Source organism: Monocercomonoides exilis (assembly GCF_001643675.1).
Source record: "Monocercomonoides exilis strain PA203 chromosome Unknown scaffold28-1221067, whole genome shotgun sequence".
NCBI lineage: Eukaryota > Preaxostyla > Oxymonadida > Polymastigidae > Monocercomonoides > Monocercomonoides exilis.
In genome coordinates, this window is record NW_027150573.1 from 599,312 (window position 1) to 626,319 (window position 27,008).

The window sequence follows — 27,008 nt, forward strand, 5'->3', positions numbered from 1 at the left end:
TTCGTCTTCTTCTTCAAACTCTTTTATATTTTCTCCTTCTCCTTCTCCCTCTCCCTTTCCTTCTCCAACTGCTAATATTGCTGATTGAATACAAATGAATCATTTTCTGTGTTTTGCTCTGCCTTTCTATGAGCCAAATGAAGAGAAGGAGATTTTTTAATCTCATTCATTTCATCAAAAAACAGAAACATCAGAAGAATCAGAAATTCTGTTAACTTTGTTGAAAATAAAGGAAATTGCTTTGTTTAATTCATCATTTGAAATATTCTTTAGAAAAGAAGAAGAGGAGGAGAAAGAGGAGAAAGACGAAGAGAAAGAAGGCGGAAGATGAATGAAATATTTTATTGAAGGAAAGGTGAAGGAAAGACATATTGTCAACAGAAGAAGAAGAAGAAGAAGAAGAAGAAGAAGAAGAAGAAGAAGAAGAAGAAGAAGAAGAAGAATTTTCTTTTCTGTGTGCGGATATGCTCCATTTACCCAATGGCACTCTCTTTTATCATTTATATTTGTTGTATGAGACTCATAGAAAGGGTTATTTGATGAAAAGTGATTGTATTAATCTTCAAAATACACATCATGACCATATGGAGTGGAAGTGGTTGTGCATCTGCAATCGTGGAAGAAGAAGAAATAGCAATATTGATTGTTGCTTGGGGGTGTTGATTGATATGGCCTGAAATCCAATCCTCCGCCATATGAATATGCCGAGCACGAAATGAACTGGAGGCTCCTCATTTTGAATGCTGCTGGAACACCATAACAATACATCCCTCCGCCACAATCACTTGTAAGCGAGCATGAAGTGAATAAACATTCAAGCACACAAGCGCTCTCCGTATTTTTAATTACTGTTCTGATACAGGCAGATCCTGAAATATAGACAATTTCCATAAATGTGTCTCATCTGTGATAAGTGCTTTTATTTTAGATTAATCCAATTTGTTTTTTCTTTTTCTTTTTTGTTTTTTATTCCTTCTTCAAATTTCACATTCTATCTCATCTGCTCGCATTTTTGTTAATTTTATCTTTTCAAATGCTGCATACCACGCAATTCTTTTATATTCCATCTCCTTCAGTGGAAAATTTGGGACAATCATTTTTTTTAATAGGAGACCATCACAGATGGACAAAAATTTCGAATTATTTCTTTTTAGACAATATTAAGTGATTGTGTTGAATCATTCATGGTTTTTCAATACTTCTTTCTTCGAAAGAGGTTTTCAAATTTTTGAAAAATGATTAACTGGTATTTTATAACTCTTTTTCTAAATAAAAATTTTTTGTTTAAATGAACTGGGAAATCTTGAAAAAACATTGATTATTTGAAATAAATAATTTATTTCCATAAATTCTTCTTTTTCTCATTGTGTATAATGTTTCAAGAAATGTTCAATAAAAATTTCGAAATATTGGTGTCAACCCATAACGAAACAGTATTCTTGAAAGATCAAACATATTTGTTGAATCGCTTGTTTGCAAGCAACAAGCAATTGCAGTTCACCTAAAATAATAAGGAAATGGGAAACGAAGCGGGTTCTTTAAATCCTGAGAAAAACTTTTCTGGAGATACAAAGGCAATTGATTGGATTAGGAAGAACAAAACAGAACCTCCAAAGTGGATGAGACATGATAAAACAATCGGAGGTGATTATGGAAGGACAATGGCTATGAATTGGATTCTGTTTGTGAAAACAGAACCACCAGAGTGGATGAGACATGATATAACAAATGTTGATTATTGGGGAAGGACAATGGCAATGCTGTGGATTATAGAGAACAAAACAGAACCCCCAGAATGGATGAGACACAACATTGCTCTTAAAGACAAGCAAGGAGAGACAATGGAAACTCATTGGAAAAGTAATGTTGGGAGCGCACTGCCGGAATGGATGATTCATGAATTAACACTTGTTGATGATGATGGATGGTCAAAGGCTTTGAGGTGGATTGCAAATGCCAACACAGAACCACCAGAATGGATGAAGCGCGGTGCAACACTTGTCGATAAGGATGGATTCACATTGGCAATGAAATGGATTAAATTATTCAAATTTGAACCACCAGCGTGGATGAGGCATGATTTAACAATCGGAGATAATAATGGATGTACAATGGCTATGATCTGGATTTCAGATGTGAAGACAGAACCACCAGAATGGATGAGACACGATGCAGCGCTTAAAGATAATTGTGGAGAAACAATTGCCATGAAGTGGATACAATTACTCAAATTTGAACCACCAATTTGGATGAGACACGATGCAGAGCTTAAGGATAGAAATGGAATGACTTTGGCCATGAAGTGGATTATTTTGAAAGAAAATACTCCACCGGAATGGATGAGGCACGATCCTACACTTGCGAACAATGATGGCTGGACGATGGCAATGCTATGGATAAGTAATGTTAAAACGGATGTTCTGGGATGGATGAGACATGACATCACCCTGCGCAACAAGGACGGATGGACGATGGCGATGATCTGGATTGAAAATGTGAAAATAAAGCCACCAGAATGGATGAGACATGATCCCGCACTTGCGAACAATGATGGCTGGACGATGGACATGCTGTGGATAAAGCACATCAAAACAGAACCACCGGAATGGATGAAGGCGGACAATGTGGCTCAGGACAAAGAAAAGAGAAGAGAAAGAACGAACTGTGAAAATGAGAGAAAACGTGAAAGTTTGGAGGGAGGAAAGGACGAAGCGAAAGTTTTTGACAGAAATGGAAGAACAGAGGCGATGAACTGGATCGTTGGAAAAAAAGCAGAGCCTCCAGAGGAAATGAGGCACGAGGCGACAGAGGGAGACGAGGAAGGAAGAACAATGGCGATGCTGTGGATAGAGAATGTGAAGAGCGAACCTCCGGAATGGATGAGGCACGATGTGGGGCGTGGGGACATATATGGGAAAACGATGGCGATGACATGGATTGCGAATGTGCAAACAGAGCCTCCGGAGTGGATGAGGCACAGAACGACACAAGTGGACAAGAGCGGGAGGACGATGGCGATGCTGTGGATTGCGAACGTTAAGAGCGAACCGCCGGAGTGGATGAGGCACGATGTAAACATCAGCAACAAGGAAGGGTGGACGATGAAGACATTTTGGAAGAACTATGTTGAGAGCGAGGTTCCGGAATGGATGAAAGGGGATTGCTAAGTTTGAGTGATCGCTTTGATTGTTCAGCTGCTGTGTGGATGGCTGAACAAATACCATCCAACGATTGAAATGAACGTCACGTCAATGATTTTTTGATTTCTTCTTATTTTTTGGAGCAACTTTTCATTTTTTCAGAATAATAATTAAAGATATTTTATTGCTTTATATTTTTCATTTATGTATCTCCGCATTCAATTTATATTTGTTTATTTATTTTATTGCTTGTTGATTTGAGACACACTTCAGCATTTTCCAACGTTTTTGCTTTGATGGTAAACAAAAGACAGCACTTCATGATGATTTAAAGTTTACTGTATTTCAAAACCTGTTATTTCTCTTTGTCTGAAAAAATCTTCTAAAAATACATCAAAATTGTTCTTAATCGAAAAACTTTCAAGCAAAGTCGAAAGTTTGAAAAACTTCGAATTTTCAAATAATCGACAAAAATCAATAAAAAACCATAAACATTTTTATTGTTGGAATATCAACAAAATATGTGTTTTAAAAAAATTTTTTCGTCTCTTTTCTGACATTTTTTTGGGCTTTGTTTTGAACTATTGCAAAATTTTATTTTGAGTTGAATTCTGATTATTTTTCAATCATCTCTAAAAAAGTACACTGCTTTTCGGAATACTTGTTGAAGAAAATTTTAGGATTTATGCAAATTTTATTGTTGAATGAACATATCAGATTTTTATCAAAACTTATTATTCTTCATTAAAGCAATTATTTTGAACCAAATAACTATTGAATGAAATGGTAATCATATGAAAAAATTTTTGTAACAAGCGATAAATGGGGTTCTGAATATTTTTTCATGTGAAAATAATGTGTAAATGTCCAAAATTTTAACACATTCTTATGTTATCATTCATCAAACAAAGAATTTTGTCTATTTTTGATTAAAACAATTCTCTTATTCTTTGCGCATGAAAAGCTTGAAAGAACGTGTTTTCCACCAAATAAAAATTAAAAAAAGGATTCTGTCATTTCATTTTTTTTTTAAAGATCAATAACTTGCAAGCGAAACATATAAATAATATTTTCGTTTCATATTAATCATTTCAATGTTGCTTTCTTGAAAGACCAACTCAACTTTCATGATATGTCGAATAGATTTCAATTTTTGTTAACAAAACGGTGATCATTTTTGAGATCAAATTTCTTTAATCAAAAAATTATCTATGAAAATAAATTCTGAGCTTTTTAATAAAAAAATACAATTAAGAAAGCCTTTGCGACAACTCATTTTTTTAATTATTGTGTCGGTCGAATAAGTTTTTCGTTGTCGAATTGCTAAATTTCTCAATTATTATCCAAAAAGTGTGCAATCATCGTTTTTATTACAAACTTTATCAATTTTATTGAATTCCTAACAATTAATTGGTGTTAATTTTTAATTCAAATAAAAGAAGATTAAAAAATAATCGAAAAAATTTATAATTCATTTGATCGAAAGACATTCGTTGGAGATCCGATTTGTTAGCTTTGTTTTGATGCGCCAAATTAGAAAATTAGTTCAATTTCCTTATAAGAAAAGTTTGATCCAAAATTTTGCACTCTTAACTTTGTATATTTTCATTTTTATTGTTAATTAATTAATGAAACGATATTGTTTGTTCATGTGCATTTATTTCATTATCTCTTGTTTCACAATTATGATGTTATTGCTTGATATGCAATATCTGCATATAAGACATAAATAAGAAAGCAATCAATGAAGAGATCCAAAAATTTTTGTTTTTTAAAAAACACATTGTTCAGAACAAGTTTGAGGCAATTTTTCTTTTATCCAAGATAATTTTTATAAGATGATTATATTTTATTGTTCTTATTCTTTTTTTTCAACAAACAAAATCAGATAATATATAAAATCGTTAATTTCAACAATAGAATTGGTTATTAAAACAGCAGTTAATTGGAACCTTGCATTCGAACTTTTGACATTCAGAAGTTCAAATTGAAGATTACTTGTCAAATATTTGTTTTTTTAGAATGTTTTTTATTTTGTTTGTTTATTTTTGATGCTTTTTGTAACAAAGAAAAATAATATTCTTTAAAAGTTAATGATTAAATAAGCCCTTTGTCCGATAAGTTGCTTCTTCTTCTTCTTCTTCTTCTTCTTCTTCTTCTTCTTCTTCTTCTTCTTTCTTCTTCTTCTTCTTCTTCTTCTTCTTCTTCTTCTTCTTTTCTTTTCTTTTCTTTTCTTTTCTTTTTTCTTTTCTTTCTTTCTTTCTTTCTTTTCTTTTTTTTTTTTTGCGAAAATCACACACTTGAAACAAATGTTGGAGTTGTGAAATATAAAAATTATAATTAACATTGGTTGTATCTCTTATAAAAATGTTTTGAGCTGGTTTATAAATCTGATAGAGGAATTCAGAAAAACAGGAAGAGATTGTGAATGACAACGTCAGATAAGATCCGAAGGTTTTTGAGATGGTGAAGATGGAGATGTCGCTAGAGGAGCAGTGGAGAAGAGCAGAAAGAGAGGCAGAGAAGAAGAACGAAGAGAGGATGAAGAAGAGAATATATGATACGAACATGCAACACTCTGAGTCTTCAGAGCATCTTCTATCTGAGAGTGGATCAACTGAACACATCCTTGGAAAAGACTCAGACAAGATTCCCGATTGGGCACTGGAGAAAGATGAAGATGACGACAAAGAAGAAGAGACAAGAAAAAGAACACAATCGCCATCAATTTCTTCAACTTGTTCAACTGATTCAGATTCAACATTTGTTCGATCAGAAAGCCTGTGCCCCACCACCTCATCGATGTCAAACTTGGTGGATGCAATGGCGTGCTCATCCCCTCATGAGAAGCTGATTGTGGACTTGAGGGATTCGCTGTTCATGCTGCTTCATGGAAGGAATGAGAAAAAAGAGATGGCGATAGGCACTCTGCAAGAGAGGGAGCAGACAGCTGCTCAGATCCTGTTCTGGGTGGCCAATCTTGCTCTCCATTCCTTTGACGAAATGGAAAATACTCTTTCTTCTCTTGACAATCTCAGTCCGCATATTGTGTTGTTCTCTGAACACATGGTTATCTGCATTGCCCTCCACTCCGACTGCTCCTCAGACTCGGATTCATCATCCATCTCTTCATCAACTGTTGTAACATCTGCCAGTGAGGATGACGATGACGATGATTCCCTGCCCTCATCTGCGTTTGAGGATGAGGATGACTTCAAAAAAGAATGCCTGAGATGGAAGGCACCAGAGCTGCTGATCAACAAATCATGGGGGCAACAAAGAAGTCGGTGGTGTTCTCGATCGGGATGATGTTGTGGGAGTGTTTATCGCTGAGTGTTCCATTCGGAGACTATGAGGCAGAGGTGGCGGGGCAGAAAATTGTGAATGGAGAGAGACCAAGTGTTGAAGCCATTGGCGAGAGCAGCTTGAAGGGTTGTGTGATGTCAAGTTTTGCGACTTGCCCGTCAGCGAGGCCAACACTCATCAATGCCAAAAGAGTGTTTATTGAGCGCTTTCCTGCAGATGCTGTTGTGCTCACAATGTCAGATGCAGTTTGTGAAAGTGATAAAAGAAGAATGAAAGAGAAAGAAGTTAATTTTGAAAGAGGAGTGAAAACTATTCGAGATGAATATATTTCATATTTTAGGTAGCAAAGAGTTTTGTGCGGAGGAGAAGAAAAAATTGAGAAGAAGTTGAAACTTAAAAAAAAGAGGCAAAACAAATGAAAAACACATATGGCGAAATTTTTTTGAAAAGTGACATCAGATCAAAAATCTGACCCATGGAAGTTATTCTTTTATCATTCCGTTTCCATAATTCAAATGAAAAAAGGTAACTTTTGCCATAGTGTTTGTTGGTTCATTGCAAACTTCTTTGTGAGAAAAAAAAATTTGAAACAAAAAATAATATATCCTATATTTTGATCAAAATAAATATTTTTGTTATTCAATGAAAAAGGGTTTTTCTTGATTAAACTGTTTTGCAATTGTTGATTCATGAAATTTTCATAGTATGTTTCGATTATTTTTTGAGAATGTTTTATCGATAATCAGAATTCTTGTATTGTTTAAAATGGGAATTTTTCATTGCTCATAATGAACATCAATATTTCATAGAAGCTAATACAACTTGTTCAAGTCCAAATAAACAAAATTATTTACAAAATTGATGGTTTGTGATTTGTTTGTTCATTTATGTTAATAAAATTTTAAATTTATTTAAATTAACTATTTTGTTGCAATATTCCCAATAATGCAAACTAAGCCTCCATTCAGCGCTGCCCTGTTATCTTTGCGACGTCTGCAAATGTCAGGATTGGATGTCTCGACTTCCTCTTCGACCCATCTTTTTCGCACACGGGCAGTGCTGTTGTGTGCCACACCGATGGCCACATTTTTCTCTTCTTTGTTCATTTTGCTTCCTCTTCCATTTTGTCAACCACAGAGCAAGCTGAACATCCAGCATTCCTCAACTACTCTTTGCTAGCCATCGAGAATGGCCACTTGATTGTCGATAACAGCTACGTCAAACGCCTCGCGTTCGCTCTCCCGCGTTTCCTTCTCTCCGCTGTCGACCGCATCTCCTTCGCAGAAATAAACTTTCAGCGCCTCCAGATGTCGGTTAGCGCCTTCGAGTTCCTCAAGTGCCAGAGCGCCTCGGCACACATTGTGGCAGCCGAGCATCAAGTTTTTTTGTAGGGCAGCATCCTCTGCCTCCCCTCCACAGCCGAAGAATATTTTGCCTTTTCCGGTTCATCTTTCCCAACTGAACAAACACAGGTGCCAGCGCATCATTCGGCTCGTCTGTACTTTTTGTGTCTTCTCCATCTGAGTACATTTCCCCGAACAATTGCAACTACATGCAACGTGATCCATCCTCTGTCAGCGAATCAAAAGAACAGACACTCCAAGGAAGTTATGTGAGTGTAAGGAATGCACCCTAACTCTCGCTTATCGCGTGATTTATTGAGAGAGCTCACATAGAATGCTCTGCAATATAAACGGAGACAGCTGAGACAGCATCTCCTCTTTCATTTGTACAACACAATAGCAGCTGTCAGCGATCTCACCGTGGCAAACGCATCAGATGAGCGTTGTCTGTCTCTGGAGGTGCTGTCCGCATCGACGATGCAAAGTTTGTGGGCAACGGCCCCTCTACCCGTAGCAGCCTTTCGGTCAGCAGCTATCCGTCAGCCCGCAGGAACATCGCCTGCTCCGATGGGGTGTCGCTGATCGAAGAGAGTTTGAAAGAGGAAGACAATGCGAAAGATAACACCTCTCTGTGGATGCTGGACAGCAAATACACGCTTACCTGCATCCCCCGCCAGAGGCAATCTCTCTTCTTTATCCCAACACTCCATTCTGCCTAAGAGGTGAAAAATGAAACAAAGAGCGAGTTCACAATCACATTCTAGTTGGAGTATTTTATCCTGCAATTTGTCATTCCGGCTGTAAACAACCATCGAAACAGAGGTTTTGCTGAATCTGTTGGAGTTAGATGCGAAAGGGATTGTCTAGGAAAAAGAGACCTTTGAGATAATGCAAGGGAGCATTTTTCGAGAGGCGTTAGCGGAGGCAAAGGCGTATGCGTGTCTGCTCTTTAGAAATGCTGATGCTCCCTCGGCCACAGAGCCTTTCATTCTGAAGAACACAAGAGAGGTGAAAACAAATGGAGATGGGAAACTTGTACAAGGAGGAAAAGAAGGAAAATCTTATTGATTGTTAATTGTGATCGCTTGTTCGGTTTTCATAATGTTGCTATCTATAATTGTTGTTCGATGGAGAAAGGCAAAGAATGAAGCAAAAAAATACAAGGAGATCGTTGATGATAACATCAAAAAGGATCCGAATGCGTTTGAGATAGTGACGATGGAGATGTCGCCTGAGGAGCAGTGGAGAAGAGCAGAAAAGGAAGATGAGAAGAAAAATGAAGAGAGGTTCAAGAAGAGGGTGTATGAGACGAATATGGAACATTCAGAGTCATCAGAGCGCCTTCTTTCTGAGAGTGGTTCAACTGAATACATCCTGGGGATAGATTCATACAAGATTCCAAAATGTTAGGTGGAAAAACAGAAATAAGAAAAAGAAGAAGAAGAAGAATTAACTCTGAGCGAAGTTTTCAGAAGAGTAGCTTCAAACCGTTGGTATGAATATGAGTCATCAAAAGACGAGAAGGAAAGAAAAAATATTTTGAAGATTCAATTTGGTAGAATTGTTCATTTTTGGAAAGCACTCTGTATCACGCGGACAACGATTATAGTCATCGTCACCAGATAATTCAGTCAGATCCAATTCCCACTCTCGCAAATCAGTCTCAAAAACCTCAAATGCATCGATTCCATCCAGAATCTGCCCTTTTCTTTTCCCTTCATCTTCTCTCTCTCTCTCTTTCTCTTTCTCTTTCTCTTTCTCTTTCTCTTTCTTTTTCTCTTTCTTTTTCTCTTTCTCTCTTCTCCATCAACTCTTTCAGTTCTTCTTTTACATCATCAATGTCAAACAAAGAAAACGACATCCTGCCAACAACTTTATCTTTTTCGGAGAGTGCAACATTCAAACTGGAAAAGATGAGAATGAAGAAGAAAAAGAAAAAATGAATACAGAAGATGAAATTGTACAGAAGCTCAAGCAAAATCCAGGCACAACGTCATAATTAAAAGATGTCAAACACCATTTAGAAATGACAGAAGTTAGTAAAGAGAAAATAATCCTCGAATTTCTCTGCAACCAGCTCGCATTCAGTCTTTATTCGGAGCATTTTTATGTGTATCTACCAATCTGAAGCATAAAGTCGAAGCAATCGAGAAGCAGAAAGCAATGGAGTGAGTGATGTTGAATTAGCTGCTCCATGCTTTTATATCTCATTCACTCCACATAGCAACCGCAAGCAATTCACTTTCAGGCACTGCATCGGGCTTGTCGTTCTCACTTCAACTACTGCTGGCTACCCTGCACTACTAGCTCCTCAATTATTACAGAAGGAGACATGCGCACACTTTTCGAAAGTGGAACAATAAAAAGAGGTGTGCGAAGTTGGCGAGGAGGATAGAGGCGATGACATGGATGGAGTGGAAGATGAAGAATGAAAAAATGATAACTAACTTGAGCATGGTCTCAAGCTTTAACAAAAGCTGGAAAAGCCCTCTTGCAAGCTGCAATGCACACAACATCAGCTGTGTTCAGTGTAGACACTGAAGAAAATGTCATTCAATCTCACTTAACGTGATTTTGTTAACTCACTCTTCTGAAGTCATTGAAGATAAACCATCTAAACATCTTTCATATAAAGAAGACCTCACAAAAAAAAATTGCAGAATAAAAATAAAAGAGAAGACGAACATTTCGATAAACTTTCAGAAGTGCACTCCACAGAGGGAACAACCTGAAGGAAAATATACAAGACGATTATCAGACTCTCGTCAAACACGCTTTAAGCACATTATGAGGCTTCTTCTGCAAAATCCGTTTTTTTGTCTATCCCTTCATCTGCGACGTTTGCTGCTTCTTCGTCAAGAGATTCTTCTTCTTCTATATTTCTCACATTTTATTTGAAATCTGTTAAAAGAAGATAACATATTCTAAGATTAATAAAATGTTTGTTTCGCTCGACAAGTACATTAAAAGAAAACGAAGGCAATAATAAACAAAAAATGGAAGATGAAACAGGTTAATGGACAGAGCGGAAGCAAGCGTCGAAGAAAAAGAAAGTGCATTTCAAAAGAAAATAGAGATAATTAGAATTAAAGAGATAGAAGAAAAGGAAAAAATAATAAAAAGACTTATTTGATGATTATAATATTGCCGATGAAAATATGGTCGGAGAAATCTAAGGATCGATCAAGCCAAATGCAGACTCAAATGACAGCAACATGTTATTAATTGCCATCACCATCTCACTCGAAACCTATTAGTGCTGTGTTGAAAAAGCATATACATATGATACATGACAAGATTTAGACTCCTCCTCCCTCCCTCTGTTGTGCCATCTCCTTGTGAAACTGCATCACTTGCTGCCCATCCTCCAGTGGCAGCCCAAAGCGGATCGCCCTTTCCACCTCGTTCTACACAACTGTAGCTCCACTAGCTCCACAACCAGCCGCACCATCCACAATAGCGCCCGCCGCCCTTCTTTCTTCCCCACCGCAGGCTGCACACTCTCCACACTCCACCTCAGCACAACCCTTTCCCACATCCCAGCCGACACCAACGAAAGCGCCCGCATCTATTCGTCAGGTGTTTGCTTCCGCAGTGCAAAGTGACAGCTCACAGTCTTTTCAACCGCAACATTCTTAGACTATGATAGAGGCTCTCGTCGGTAAGCAGCATCGCACACGTCCGGCTGCCGCTGGTACAGCTTGATAAAGTCGTTTTCCTCATATTCCCACAGCACCGACACTTAATATGGCAGACAGCATCAAAACATCCGGCACGTGTCTTAGAAGATCCTCAGGGACAGCGCTAATAGTGTCTGCGGATTGTACATGCAGAAGAGACTCCACTTCATCGTTCGAATTGCCTCAACAAGCCACACACATTGACGATGATGTTGCTGAAGATGATGAAATCAGTGGATCTTCACTGCATATCGCATCTGACTGCGCATTCATCGCCTCTTTCAACCTCGCAGCTTCTTCATTAGAAGTTCAGCTACAATCCAAGAAACACATACGCTTCTGCCTCCCCCTTATCCGACTTAATCTCTTCCAACTCCCCAAGAAACAACTTTATCTTCTTGCCCAATTCCCCTTCAAACACAATATTGATACACATCCGACACATCCGTAACGACATAGTCAAGAAGTCCTCTTTCTCTTTCATCAGCAACTGCTGCTGCTCACCTTCAAACAGCACCGTGTTGCAGTACAGGAAGTCATACAGCTCACATCCAGGAAACTCCTCCGGCACATACCACTTAACAGCCGCACCTCCGCAAATTTTTTTCGGAACAGTTCCACCACGAAGATCATCTTCAACAGCACTACCTCCTTCTTCTATTTCTCCGAGCACTTCTCCCACAGCCGCATACACAAAAAATCTCCAAAACAACTGACTTGGAAGCACCCCATCTTCCAACCCAGCGCTGCCATCGCTCAAATCTGCTAATATCTTCTCCATATATTCTCTGGATCGTTGACAGCGTCCACGCCAGCTTCTATCGCAGTCCTGTCTTTAGCTACTGCTGACTCCGCTGAATCGGAATAGACGACTAATATATGTGCGACATCCGAAGAACATAAACCATTTCGTACGCCACTTGCCCCAACACACCTGACACCGTGCTCATCAGCCGCTTCATCTCTGTCTTCCCATTTGGCAAAGGCTCCCCGCCTGCCACAGACAACACTGCCCCAGATCCACTAAAATGCTCAGCAGATCGCTCCGACTCTTCTCGGTCTCTGTTGTCTGTTGTCTGCTCAAGAAGCATGTACAGCCGCTGCACAATTATCGCCTTCCCCACACATTTTTCTTCACAATTTGGAACAACAGCTAGCATCCAGTCCTTTCACTCTTTCGTTAGATCTTCACACTGCGATAGAGGAAACCCATGCGGCGCGCTCTCATCTATTTCTTCTCCCTTTTCACCTTCCTCAGCTTCATCGTATTTTCCGACTCAACTTTTGTTCTTCCTTCTCCTCGCCACATCCTTCTTCTTCTCATCTTTCTCCTCTGCCCCGCATTTATTGCCACCTCCAAATTCCCCAAGCCCAACCTGCTTCTCGAGCTCATTCACCTACCCAACCAGGCGCGGTACTGTCTCTTCATACGACAAATTAATTTTCTTCTAATCCTGCTTCTTTTGCGCAAGCGCTGTGTGCCGCTTCTCAATCACCTCCTTGAACAGCGCCTTCTGCTCGCTTAACGTCTGCTACTGCACTTTCAACTGCGCCATCAGCATATTCGTTTCCTTTTCCATCTTGTTCATCTTCTGCTGCACCGTTGCATCTGCTTTTCCACCACCGCCTCCATCACCGCTGTTTATTTTTCTCGCAACACTCGCCTCACTCCCCACTTTTGCAACAACCCCCTTCCCATTCAGATCTGGTCCAAGCATCACAGCACTTCCATTTTTGTTGATCTCTGTTAACTTCTCCCGTCACTTTTCATGCAGCCCCAACGGCTGAATCAACAAAGCCAAAGATGGAACCACCCGCCATACGCACAAATTAATGAAGGAGATGTATCAATTGTAACCCCCGACCAGCCAGTTTTCACTTGCCATCCATACTCACCACTTCGCTTTGAAGAGAACAGCCTTTCTTCTCCTTCTCAATCCTTACACCAATCAGCCCCGCCTTCTTCTTCGTGGCCACCAACTGTCACTTCACCTCCTTTGCCTCCTTCACCTCCTTACTTCTGAGTTAGACTTCTCATTCAGCTGCAGAATCTTCCTCTCCTGCATCTATATGATCTTATCCTTCCCTGCAGAATACTTCTTCTTTATCTCCTGCTTCACCTTTTCATGTTTTTCCTTTTTATTCATCTTCTTCTCCACAGTCAACTTCTTTTCCTTCTTTTTTTTCTTTTTCTTTTGCTTCCTCTGCTTCTTCGCGCTTCTCCAGTACTGCCAGCGCAATCGCTGCTGAAGACAGAACCATATCCTCCATCCTCAGCCCCACCACCGACAGTCCGTTCTCAACAATCTCTCCCATATCACACACTTCAACCCCTCGCCCCATCACTTCGTCGTCCAGCTTCACCACCACACGCCTCGACTGTTGCGATCACCATATTTGTAGTGAAGGGTCAAACAGATCGCAGATCGACGGGAATGCTGTTCACATTCTTCGCATCAAAGATCCGCTTGCTCCCCAACTTCGTGCTCACAGACTCTGCAAGCTACGGAAGAGGTGCCACCAGCTGAACCGAAAGCATCGACAAAAGCGCCACATCGTACGCACACACACAACACCTCCATTCAGCAGAGCCAGCTGCGTCACACCACAATATATCCACGCAGCGTCTGCAGCGCACACGGCAACGATTTCTTTTGATTTGCACACACCTCACATTCTTCTGATTCAACAATCCGCAGCCGACTTTCGATGTTATCCATCGTTGTTGTTGAAGTGATAAATGACGCCTCCGCCTTTGAATCATCCGAAGGGTCAATCGCAGGCGCTGATGATGAAGATGAAGATGAAGATGACTTTTCATTTTCTGTCATTTTCTTCTCTTCGCTTCTCCACCTCCGGAATGGAGAAGTTGATCGGCGTACTGCATTAGAAGAAGACGAAGAAGATGAAAACTCTGAGAGAAGAGACGACTGATGCGCTGCCACGGCCACAAGAAATATAATGAGACATCTCCAAATGCATCAGCCAAAAGAACCGCAGGCTATTTAAATACAACATCCACATTCTTATCAGAATGGGATACCGGAAAAGAAAATCTGCTTTTTTCGTGTTATTTGAAAAGAATGAAGCGGAATATGTCTCAACGACGTATGGAGACGAAATGAAAATGAGAAGAAAACAAGTTGTTTGATTCAAACTTTATGAATCTTTAAATGAGAAGAGATTGCATTTTTGAGTTTGTAATAAATAAAGATATATTTTGAAAATTAACATTTTGTGCTGCATTTCAAAATGATAACATTTATTATTGCTCAATGTTTGCACCTTTTTGAACATTTTTCGAATACAACGAGTCTATTTTTGACAAATTTTTAATGATTGACAATTTCTTAAAAAATTCTATTATTCAAGCAAATTAAACTTTTTTTGTCTTTTACAAAGGAAAATAACAAAAAACTAAGTTAATATCCATAAATTCAGAATGAATATTCGAACAGATGAAATGAAAATGAAGAAATAAAAGCATGAAACTCATATGATACAAACAGCCTGAAAGCAATCGCTTACTTGAATGTATTACAATATAAAGTTAAAAATGCATATGATATCAACAAATATGTATCTTATTTTTTTTATAAAAAGCTAAATAAATTACAACAAATCACATTTATCAAACTTAAATGGGAACGGAATGATCAAAATATATTGATCATTTATGATCTTTTGTGGGACAAAATTAAAGTCAAGGAACTTTTCAAAAAAATTTAGCCATATTATCTTTTAAGAATCTTGTAAAGTGTCAACGAGAACTTTTTATTGATGATTTTGTGATATTTCAGTTTTGAAATGCTATTTCAAATGAATTTATCTATCAATCAAAATTAAGATTGATTTATTCAGGATTGAAATGACATTTTAATCACAATTAACTTTTTATTTTTCAACGAATGGTTGTTGCCATCGATGAAAATCAAATTTAAAGTCACATAAAAAAGAGAATGAAGAAATTACTTGTTTAATTCGTTTTTTTCTTATCAACGATTTGAGGAAAATTGCAGCTTGTTTCCAAAGGTCAACATTTAATAATTTTTTATCGTTGTTTCAATTGACGTTCAGAGTATATTCTTTTAGATAATTTAAGCTAAAATAATTATCAGTGTTTCAAAAAACAGAAATATTAAAAAAAAAAAACAAATTTATCAATTGTTTTGAATTTATGTAGTAAAATGAAATAATGAAAACTTTCAAAGAAGAAGCAAAGAATTCAGCATTTCCAATGAAAGTGAGTGTCTTCTATCCCCCACGATACGACGAAGCCTTGAAAATAGTCGCTCGCAAGAAGTGTCGCTGCAGGGGAAAGTTATTAAAGCGAAACAAATGTTTGAAAAAATTGAGTGAAAATGATCAAGTTTACTAATTTCAGAGTATAAAACAAAACAATTATCAAGCACAACAGACTGATGACAGTCAAAAATAAAAGAAGAATACAAAGCTTCCACATGTTCCCTAACTTCCTTGTTTTGGTTAGAAAGAACATTTGACGCATATTGATGAAATCCACTTTTCATTCTTATAAACCAATCCATCTTTATTGTTTCGATAATGCTTCTAATTGTCATTTGTTTCTGATCCATATTTTTCAGTTTACCAAATTCAATAAATTCACTTGAGCCAATAAATCGAAGATCATCGTCATTTTCAGAATTGTCTGAGGATTCGTCATCATCATTGATTTCAGCAACTTCGCTTCTTTCTTTGCTCCTTATTTCATTGATTTCTTTTTCACTTTCTTTTCTTGTGAAATATTTATTGGTCTCTTTCTGGAAAGATAAAGACGAATCAAAAGTGTCAGGAAATTCGTCTTCTTCAGAATCTCTTTCAGCTTGTGATAATCCAAAAATATCCAGGTCTTCCTCATCAATTTCATCTTGATCCATTCAAGAAAATTCATAAATTTTTAACTAAGAATTTTCTGATATTATTTTGAGTAACTGAATAATGTGCGTATCATCTGGATTCTCGCTATCCATTTTTGGAACAGTGATTGTTATATGGGTCATTATTTTTCATATCATAACTTTGTTCGAAGAAAGATCTTATTTTAAGTAATTGTGGTATAAAGAGAAAAAATCAAAAATACATGTTTACAAATGAATAGAAAAAGAATCGTGATTGGTTTTTTGAAAACTAAGTTAATTTGAGAAAATTTTGAAAATTCCCTTATAGCATTTTATAATTAAGCTTCTTTCAATATATGAATTATTTGATATCACAACATCTAACAAGTCCATTTATTGATTATTATAGATGACAATTTAAGTATGATTCAATTAAATAACTTTTTCATATGCTTTGAATTACTTATCATTTGAAAATGAATGAATAGTTGTTTTATTAAATTCAGATACGTAAATAAGAGGTTTTAAATTTTGTTTGATGTTATTTTGGACTTTATAAAAGTCATGAACGTTGTTTATTTTATCTGAAGCGATTTAAAATGTTGCGAGCGAATTAGTGTTAAAGGAATTTCGTCACATATGAACGAGAGAATAAATCTAGAAGGGATTATATAAATATTATGAAGGATGATTTTAATTTATTAATTATAGAGAAGATGAGAAAATAGATGAGCACAAAGATTACAATGTTTTTTATTCTGTCGCTTTGTTTTTATTCGTTTTCTTTATATTTCTTCGAACAAAGCATTAAACATAACTTGTATTGTTGAAAAGTTTATTGTTTTTAATATGTGCACTTCATTTTTCATTGAGAAGAGCAATAATCAATCTGAATTTTCAAGAGATCTTTTCCTTTTTTGAGAAGTTTGAAAGAAGAACTCGAAAAACAAAAAACATTATTTTGATTTCTCTTTAAACATATGATTTGCAACAGCAGTTGCAATTTTTCTATTTCTTATGATCAGGGAACAGGAAAAATGAAGAAAAATCAAGAAAGCAAACAAAAAAAAGATAAGGAAAAACAAGTGAAATCAACGAAATTATGATTCAAATCTTCTTTGGAACAATTCTCTGGCTGTACAACGGCTACTACAGCTGAATTGTTGAAAAATAAACCAAAGAAGAAGAAGGCGAAGTAAACGACGATGAAGACGAAGACGACGACGACGACGACGACGAAGAAGAAGAAGAAGAAGAAGAAGAAGAAGAAGAAGAAGAAGAAGAAGAAGAAGAAGAAGAAGAAAAAGAAGAAGATAAGGAGGAAGAGGAGGAGGAAGAGGAAGAATACAATTGCGATGAAAATCAAGGCATTAACGAATGTGGTGGCGTCGCTTGTTTTGCCTCTTCGGGATTAATTCCGAGTGCTTCGCAGCTCCTCCATTCATTTTTTGCTATCCGTCCAAAGCTCCTTTTTTCCATCGCTCTCTCACAAGACTTATTCATCATTTTTCCTCTTATTCCTTTTCCTTCTTAGACAAGGACTCGTATCATCTGGGTGCATCTTCATCATTTTGATTGGAATTGCCTTCCGCTTTGCCTCCTTCTCCATTTCTCTTTCAGCTTTCCCTCTGCATATGCATCCCTTTCTTGCCCCTGTGCATCGCTAAGCTTGAAACCACTCAAACTTCCTTTTCCGCCTCCCATTTCTTGAAAGATGCTAACAAAACAAACAAACAAGCAAATCAACAATAAAAACAACAACCAAACTAAATTAACAAACGAAAATAAAGAGACAAACATCTGACTGTTATTTTCCGCTGCAATATTTCTCCTTTATTCACTTACTTCTTAAAATGATACCATTTCCATCTGAATACATGCAAGATTCATTTTCGTTTCACACTTCACATTAATTTCACTGTTTTTCTTTAACTTTCAAAATCGCTTCAGATAAAATAAACAACGTTCATGACTTTTATAAAGTCCAAAATAACATCAAACAAAATTTAAAACCTCTTATTTACGTATCTGAATTTAATAAAACAACTATTCATTCATTTTCAAATGATAAGTAATTCAAAGCATATGAAAAAGTTATTTAATTGAATCATACTTAAATTGTCATCTATAATAATCAATAAATGGACTTGTTAGATGTTGTGATATCAAATAATTCATATATTGAAAGAAGCTTAATTATAAAATGCTATAAGGGAATTTTCAAAATTTTCTCAAATTAACTTAGTTTTCAAAAAACCAATCACGATTCTTTTTCTATTCATTTGTAAACATGTATTTTTGATTTTTTCTCTTTATACCACAATTACTTAAAATAAGATCTTTCTTCGAACAAAGTTATGATATGAAAAATAATGACCCATATGAGAAGATGAATTGCTTTCCTTTTGAGACGATGAAGTTTGCTTTTTGTTTTCGCAAGGTTCAGGATTCAACGAATGAAGAGTGGAATAAAATGCGTCGATTATGAAGGGGTTCGATTCATATGTCATTGAAGATGGAACATCGAACATTTTTTTCGAAAAGATAAATCATTTCCAATGAACAAATCTTTCACAATTTTTTGCTTTGAAGTTTCATTTGGAAATTCATTTTGCTTGTCTATTCTTTTCATCTTGCAGATTTTTCGATGATCAGTTTCCATTTCATTTTCAAAAGATATCGAGTTCAAACAAGAAGGAGAAGAAGTTGATTGTTTTGATGGAATGGAAGGAAAAAAAGAAGTGGAAGGAGAGGAAGAGGGAAAGGAAGAGGAAGAAGATGATGAAGAAGAAATTGCATTGGAGTAAAATGACGAAAATGAGGGTGAAATTGACTAAAATAAGTGTTCGCGACCCTGGGATTTTGATGAATCTGCATTGTTCGTAATATTCATATTAAAATGTTGTAATTCATTATTTGAATCAACGTGTTTGGAAATCGAACAAGTAGTTTCCACTGAAAAAGCCTGTTTATATCCTTCTTTTAACCTGCACAATTCTGAGCAGAATGTTTCGGAAAATGATCCTGCTTGATAAAGATTTCTTCCTGTTGGTGTCAAAGAGAAGGCTAAAGAAATAATATTCCCTCGATTTCCTGCCAAGAAAAAATTAAAAAAAAGAATTATAATTTGACATAAACCAGATCGCCAGTTTTCATCGGAAAATTCTGCCAGCTCCTGCATACAAATGAACCGTGCAAATACCTTCAATATCTTAGGGAAAATATCACCTAACTTAATTTCTTCATTTTCAAAGAACAACTGAAGTTCTTTGAGAGGAAATAAAAGAAGTTCATTTTTGATCTCATCTTTAACAAAAATTAATTCCTTCAATTCAGATAAGCAATCATTAAAATAATGTTTTCTAATGAAACAACAAATGCCATAAAGACAATGCCATCTGGTTTCCACAAATGTGGGGCATTTCAGAATAGTAGGATTTCTTCGAGAAAAAACTTTCACTTGTTTGGAATATGTAATTAATGTATCTCTCAATTTTTGAAAGAATTCATTTTTTCTGTAAAAATGACGCACCACTAAATTTAGCAGATGATTGCAACAATACACAAATATTGGAGTCGTTCCTGTGCATATCGATAAAGACGTTTTAGTAATATTTTCTTCACTCAAACTTTCAATTGCTTTCCGTTGAGGAAGCAAACCATCCGTGCAAAAGCATCGCACTTCTCCGTGAAGATCTCTGATTTCCGTTAAAATCTGTGTGATGAGCTTCAAATAGTCTGATGAAGTGTAGCAAGCTTCATTTATCCTCCAAAAAAATGGTTTTGCAAATTCCTTCAATGGGACTACTGTAATAACTGTTTATTTTTTGCTTGCAATAACTCCTCCATCAATCATCACTCCAACCATAGAGTTATAGATTATTTTTTTCCTTTCAGCGATTATTTTGTTCACTTCATCATGAATGATTGAAGAGAGTTTTCTGTGATTTAAACGCGGAAAAATGGACTCTGTTGACAAAGAAGGATTTTGTTGTGAGATCTGTATTAATGTTGAAATAAAAGTATTAAATTCCGATGAGTAAGCAGACAAGAAAGCTATATTACAATGGCTGATCAGCTTCAAAAAAAAACTAATTAAGGAATCATATTGAAAATGATAAGGCACGATTTTCTTTGTTGCAAAATTTGTTTGATTGCTTGAAGTACATGGCGATTTAAAATATTGGACGATACAAGAATTATTCAACAGAGAACATTGATGATTGCATATCCTTTCGCTTCCTTTCCTTCCACATATCCCGCAATCAACTCCTTGCTTGCTGTTAGGACATAAATAGTATATATGGCCATCCTTTTTTAACGAGCCATCATTTTTAACTGGAGCATATGCTATCCAAAGTTTGTTGTTGTTCACTTCAAAGTGAACTTTTCCAATTTCATCACCTGTATTGTTGGGGTGTTTGTAATCTTTTTTTAATAAAGAAAAAGATACGATGTAACTTTTGATCGTAATAAATTTTTTTCACGCATTTTCCAAAATTAGTGGTTTTCGAATATTCCAACTTGACAAAAGAACAATTACTTCTTTTCAACTCTTCTATTTTTTTTCCCAATGCGTCGCTCTTTGAAAAAAAATCAAAACAATTCATTTTTGTTTAAATTAAACTATGTATTCAAACCACTTCTTTTGTCTTAATACAATTTTGTAATTCAAGAGGTAAAAACTTTATGAAATTATAGTTATTTGTACCTTCCGTGATAAAAGCTTACTGATATAAAAGTTGATCTATTCGATAGATTGATCAGATTGACAGACTGATCTATATGACAGGCTGATCAATTCGACCGACTGATCTTTGTCGAAAAAAAATAAAAAATGTTTATTTATGAATTGTTAACCAATTATTAATTATTTGAAAATACATGAAAATTATATTTATCTTTTTTGTTTGAATTAAAAATTAAAAAATATTCGAAAAAAATGCAATAAGCATTTGAATAAATTTTTTTGTCGGTCGACTTGTCGAACGCTTTCAAAAAATGTCGGTCTGTCGCAAAGGTCTACAATTAAGTGATCACATGTTGAGTTGTGGACAAAATCAGGGAAAGGGATAAAATCCGGGAATGTCAAATGAAAAACTCATAAAAAAAAAAAAAAAAAAAAAAAAAAAAAAAAAAAAAAAAAAAAAAAAAAAAAAAAAAAAAAAAATATGAAATTGATTTTGAAAATAGCAAACACTTTCCTATTGCTCTTCAATTATTCGAAGAAATCTTTTTTTGAAATGATAAAATTATTGAACAAATACAATAAAATGTATGGATCACAAAGCCGTAATGTTTGCTTTCTCTTTCAATATGTCTTCTTTCCTTCGTCTTCAGAACTTTCAAAAGTTTTTGCCACCGCAGAATTAAGAAGATAAAAATCAAAAGTTGAAAAAAGTGATTTTTTTTCTTTCAAGAAAAGAGATTTCACACAAAATCAAAATATCTTCTGGCTTAGTCTCTTCTTCTGCACTATATCGACTAATATCAACTTTGAGACAGGGAATGGATCCACAACATAATGGAAGATTGAATTTGTTTTATATCGAGGAACAAGAAGAAAAAGAAGACGATGACAAATGTATTTTGTTTTCAGCAGATAAAATAACATTCAAAGACATTATTAAAATAGTTTGGTTTTTGTTTGAATATTTTTTTAACTTTTTTGTGTTGCATTTCAGGGCTGAACACGTCATTCAAAGAAAAAACAGAATCAAGGATGATAACAGCGAAATTACAGAAATTAATGAAAAATTGGCAAGTCATTTCAAGAAAAGAAGCAGTGCTTGACAAATGATAAAATCAAAATCCATAGAAATATAAAGGTTGCTCTGATCCTCAACGACAAACATTTCTGTGTGGTTTTCATTGCTTGGGGACTTAATTAGTACAACAAAAAATTTATGCACTGATCTGACATTTATTATTGATGAAACAGGCACAAGTTTATGAAAATATGATAGCAATTTCGTTATGAAACGATCAGACAAAGAAGATCCAATGTTACACTCCCAACAACTTCAGCTCAACGCAGCTATGATTTTCGGAATTATTGCAGATGGATCATCAATTAATCCAGTGATGATTTGAACCTCAAAAACTGTTGAAAAAGATCTTGCAGTATATAAATATCAACGACTTGAAATAGTGGCCAACAGAAGCGGTTGGATAACAAAAAATGACTTTGAACAAATCATGATGAAAAACATTTTTTCCACTGTTAACAAAAAAAGAATTGAATTGCATGGATCAGAAGCATCTGCATTTATTGTTATGGACGGGCATTCATCGAGGCTTTGCTGGCCTGTGATAACATGGTGTCGTGAACATTAAATTGAAATTGTTATTCTTCCTTCGCACGCCATACATTTGACACAACCGCTTGATCGCTATGTGTTTGCTAAATTCAAAAAAAGACTGTATTCATCTTTTTTACTTCCAATTGAAAGTGGAATATTGTCATGAAGAAAAGTTCTTGTACCAGCATTGGCAGATGCTGTGAGTGCTGCGCTTTGCACTAAAACTATTTTATAAATCGTTCCACACTTGCGGCATAGAACCATTTGATCCTTCAGTTGTTTTAGACCGACTGCTCAATCAGTATTTAATTACAAAAATATCTTCAATTAATTCTTCAGCCTGTGTTTCAAATGTTGTTTAAAACATGAAAGTTCTAACAAGCAATGATTTTGTTCAGGACAACGAACCAAGTGAAGAAGGTTTAAAAATTTTCATAAAATTTGAATGAAATGAATATTTTTTTTTTAATTTTTATTTTTTAACTCCAAGAAAAAGAAAAAAGAAAATCCAGCACCTTGAAAAACAATCTTCAAAAGCAAATGTCAGAGAGGAAACCAAACAACAATAAATGTGATTGGAAAACAAAACGCAAGATTTCAGAACAAACTCATGAAGAAGAAATGGATGAACATTTTCTGTTTTCAGGAGAAAAACGAAAAAGAAAACAAGTGTCTGAAACAAAATGTTGATAACAATTTTAATACAGCTGATAGCGACTTTCCTTTTCATACAATTTTTTTTTTATTTATTGATAGAAATTTTCTCATTATGTTCGAATATTTTCATATTGTCTCATATCAGAAAATGTTTCTTTTCGATCATGATTTTGAATGCTAGCTTCATGCTGCAATCAAGAAAAACACATTATAAAAACATCGTATGAACATTTTTTTCAAATAAACATTTATTTTTGTTAATTCAAAAAAAGAAATCAGGAAGTGGAGTCTATTGTTGAAAAACTCCTCAATTCATTGGACATTCCCGGGTTTTGTCCCTTTCCAGTGTTTTGTCCACTGCTTTAATTGAGAAAATATCTCTCTCTTTTATCTTTAACACTGAATTTTTATACCATTTCAATACATTTATCAATTGAATAATAATATTCTTAACAAAGACAATAAAAAATTAGTCTTAGAATTGAAATACATTAAAAAGTTAAAAATGAAAAAATGATCACACTTATGGAGCAGATAAAATGATTTCAAAAATATTTTCTCTTTTAATGGGTGTTTTTGTTTCTTGTAGCTCTAATTAACAGAAAATTTTGTTGGTTATAAACCTTTTAATAATTTATATTCAGGCCTTTGCGACAGACAGACTTTTTACCGAAGACCTCGACAAGTCGACCGACAATGACAATAAGTTTATTTTGATCTTTTTTATTATGACAAAAACATTAGCAAAAAAATGTGTAACATTTTATTTTTTTCTGTTTAACTGAATGATAATCTGATAGTTGAAAACATTATTTGAAGTGCATCAAACTTTTTAAAAAAAAACATCATTCTTTTATAGGAAATCGACATATCTTTGTCGAGATCAATCTGTCGAAAGATCAGTCTGCCGAAAGATCAGTCTGTCGGAAGATCAGTCGGACGAACTGATCTATCTGTCGAATTGATTTATTTCAAAAGCATTTCATCCATTCGGTGTTTGTTTTAAATACTATTATAAAGAGAATGATGCAATGTTAAAAAACAAACGAAACAGGGGAAAATATCTTGCTTTTGATGGCATTTTAAAGCATTTGCTATAATAAAGGGGATTTGACATTTTTGACAAAATCACCATAAAAATAGTACACTTTGCAATTGGCTGTGCATTTGAATGATCTTGTAACCTTCTCTAAGTTATGCTTCATACAGTTTAACAAGTTTTATTTCAGAAATTTTCATTTAAAATGCAGCAGTGCAAAGAAGATGTTCAAAAATTTTCCTGTTTGTCACAATTCAGTATTTGTTCTACGAGCATAGGTCAAAGGTTAATTATTGAAAGTGAAAACATCAATTTGAAAGTGGAAATACGAGAGAGAAGGATTTTTTCTATCGAAAAATTCAGAAAAAAAAGATTCCTCATTAAAAATGCTGCAATAAAAAAATACAAGGCAGAATGCGCATGCAAGTGCAACTGGAAATATTAAGAAAATCAGCATTAAATAAGCGTCAGCATTAATACGCTCAAAAAAATTTTTCCCATTTCATTTTGTTGGAGTCGTTTTTGAAATATTTTGTTGCCCAATTGTTTCTGACTTTTTGAAGATCTCGTTGATTGCAAAGAAAACATAACTCTTCGAAATAGGCAATCTTCTTTATTAACTGAAAAATAGGAATAGATTAGTTCATTTTCATAAAAACAAAATTATGAATCAAGAAATCTGATAAAAGAGGCAAATGCTTCTAATTTTTCTTATTGTGTTTTTTTATTCTATAATGGTACCATTGGTGCCAAACTCGGAACCTGGTGCCAAACCCGGAACTGGCAAATATTTGTGTAATTTGAAAAAAATAATAACTTATTGCAAACAAAGAACGAAGAGCTCTCATTCAAAATTTGACTATGCTTATTATTATTTATTTATATTTTTTTATCAAAAACGCTAATACATTCGTATTCATAAAAATTGTTTAATTCATCAATTATCCAAAAATAAATATTGTAAACAAGATAACAATAAAAATAAAATATCACATCACGATTTGTTTTATATTTGTGAATGAAAAATTAATATGTGTTAAAAAATATTTGTGATTCACATGGTTATGATCAAATGTGAAAAAATTATTTTGTCATAAGAATGTGAAAAGTTATTGGCAAGCTCAACCACAACTTGCGAGAGAGGTTTGCTTTAAATATTTCAAGAAGCCTTTAATAGCAATTTATCTTTCTTTTAATTTACAACTATAATTTTATGAATACGTCTGCCAGATACCTGTTTTGTCTCAAGCATGCTTTTTTTCGTAGCAGACGTTCCAAAAGTAAAGATTACAGTCTGTTATTATTGGAATGAAAATTATTCTATTATTGTTTGTTATGCATCACTTTTAAAAGCTTCAAAAACGGGGCTATAACTGCAGTGTTTAATATATATTTTTTTAAAGTTTGTTGGTATTTAATTTGTTCAATGATAAGACAAACTTTGTTTATATGTTATTTATACTAATGACTTACTGTAGTTAATATTTTGATTCAAATAAATACATATTCAGCTATTATTTATGTTGATATTATTTGGGTCATTATTTTTGAAAGCATGCAAGCTCTATTAAAATTTTCGGTCATTTTTCATGTTTCGATAAATTGTTAAATTTTCAAATATAACAACAATTAAAAAAAGAATTTTTGTTAAAAACAGTTTTTTATATTTTTTGAGTGAGCATTCGCTATTTTGAAACTCAAAAGTATTTTTTTGCTCATTTCACAAAATTATCATATTATTCCATCATTTTCATTGACACTTCTGTTTAACTTTAGGTGATAATAATATTTTCGTGAGAAAAATGAAAAGTGAAAAAACATTATTTGTCGTTTTCTAAAAAAAAAAATATTAACAATTATTTTTCTGATCATGATAAAACATTCGGTATTGTTTATGTGAAGAATTGATAGTAACATTGTGTTCAAAAATAGCATTGAAGATAGCAGTTCGATGAAAAAATAATTGCTTGTTTTCAATATTTATTCAGTTTGTTCTTTGTTTTAACACTTTATGATATTTCATTTTTGCAAACTAAAACACTTGATCGTGAATTTTTCATCAGATATATCTGTGCAATGTATGATGCTCTTTACAAATATTTGTTCTGTTTCAGAATATATTCTACAGAAATGTATTCACGAACAAATTATAATTCAACGAAAGCATTCATGCTATAAATTTCATGGAATAACATAATTGTCAAAGGAACAATGTGAATTTTCTGTGATGCAAAAAACATTTCTCTTTTTCTGAATTTCATCGTTCTGATAAAGGAATAAATTTAGCAAAAATTCAAATTTTCTTTACACCGCTGTTTCACGTTCTTGTCAGCCAATAACACAATCCTTCCTTTTGATTTCTCATTTCGCCACAAACAATACAAAAGTGTCTAATACCACGGTTATTATTTGCTTCAAGTTTTGGAGTGTGAAAATGATTTCAAAACGGTTTGAAACTCCAAATGTTCCGATCAATTGATGAAAACAGTTTCTGATTTTGTTTAACGATAGCAAAGAATTTTTAAACTGCGTGAGTTCAAGAAGCTCATCATCACTTTGCAAATGAAGCAGAAGATTTAATGAAATCACCCAGAAGTTACAATACCGTTTCTGAATGTGAAGAATTTGGGAATGCAACACACGAGTTTAACAAAAAAAAAAAAAGAGCAATGAATCAATAAA

The 27,008-nt window shown here is 34.7% G+C and overlaps 7 protein-coding genes across 7 annotated transcripts; 3 read left to right on the forward strand and 4 right to left on the reverse strand.

Moving 5' to 3' along the window:
• The first annotated feature begins 1,442 nt into the window (after positions 1-1,442).
• MONOS_2824 (uncharacterized protein) lies at positions 1,443-3,466 on the forward strand. Its single transcript, XM_067872777.1, has one exon. The coding sequence runs from the start codon at positions 1,518-1,520 to the stop codon at positions 3,165-3,167; it is 1,650 nt and encodes a 549-aa protein (XP_067725693.1). The 5' UTR covers positions 1,443-1,517; the 3' UTR covers positions 3,168-3,466.
• A 2,087-nt stretch (positions 3,467-5,553) lies between these two features.
• Positions 5,554-6,787, forward strand: MONOS_2823 (uncharacterized protein). Its single transcript, XM_067872776.1, has one exon. The coding sequence runs from the start codon at positions 5,604-5,606 to the stop codon at positions 6,447-6,449; it is 846 nt and encodes a 281-aa protein (XP_067725694.1). The 5' UTR covers positions 5,554-5,603; the 3' UTR covers positions 6,450-6,787.
• Positions 6,788-7,621: 834 nt separating this feature from the next.
• MONOS_2822 (uncharacterized protein) lies at positions 7,622-7,822 on the reverse strand (the record flags this gene model as incomplete). The annotated part of the gene is made up of 1 exon (XM_067872775.1): positions 7,622-7,822. One exon carries the CDS (start codon positions 7,820-7,822, stop codon positions 7,622-7,624), a length of 201 nt encoding a protein of 66 aa, XP_067725695.1.
• Positions 7,823-8,890: 1,068 nt separating this feature from the next.
• Positions 8,891-9,199, forward strand: MONOS_17725 (uncharacterized protein; the record flags this gene model as incomplete). The annotated part of the gene is made up of 1 exon (XM_067870673.1): positions 8,891-9,199. One exon carries the CDS (start codon positions 8,891-8,893, stop codon positions 9,197-9,199), a length of 309 nt encoding a protein of 102 aa, XP_067725696.1.
• Positions 9,200-11,782: 2,583 nt separating this feature from the next.
• Positions 11,783-12,250, reverse strand: MONOS_2820 (uncharacterized protein; the record flags this gene model as incomplete). Its single annotated transcript, XM_067872774.1, has 1 exon — positions 11,783-12,250. The coding sequence occupies one exon, from the start codon at positions 12,248-12,250 to the stop codon at positions 11,783-11,785; it is 468 nt and encodes a 155-aa protein (XP_067725697.1).
• Positions 12,251-12,341: 91 nt separating this feature from the next.
• On the reverse strand, positions 12,342-12,629 carry MONOS_2819 (uncharacterized protein; the record flags this gene model as incomplete). The annotated part of the gene is made up of 1 exon (XM_067872772.1): positions 12,342-12,629. One exon carries the CDS (start codon positions 12,627-12,629, stop codon positions 12,342-12,344), a length of 288 nt encoding a protein of 95 aa, XP_067725698.1.
• Positions 12,630-13,608: 979 nt separating this feature from the next.
• MONOS_2818 (uncharacterized protein) lies at positions 13,609-14,300 on the reverse strand (the record flags this gene model as incomplete). Its single annotated transcript, XM_067872771.1, has 2 exons — positions 13,609-13,848; positions 14,076-14,300. The coding sequence occupies 2 exons, from the start codon at positions 14,298-14,300 to the stop codon at positions 13,609-13,611; spliced, it is 465 nt and encodes a 154-aa protein (XP_067725699.1).
• Positions 14,301-27,008: the final 12,708 nt, after the last annotated feature.

Coding starts and splice junctions, on each gene's coding strand:
- MONOS_2823 (XM_067872776.1), top strand. CDS start 5,604: ATGGTGAAGATGGAGATGTCGCTAGAGGAGCAGTGGAGAAGAGCAGAA.
- MONOS_2824 (XM_067872777.1), top strand. CDS start 1,518: ATGGGAAACGAAGCGGGTTCTTTAAATCCTGAGAAAAACTTTTCTGGA.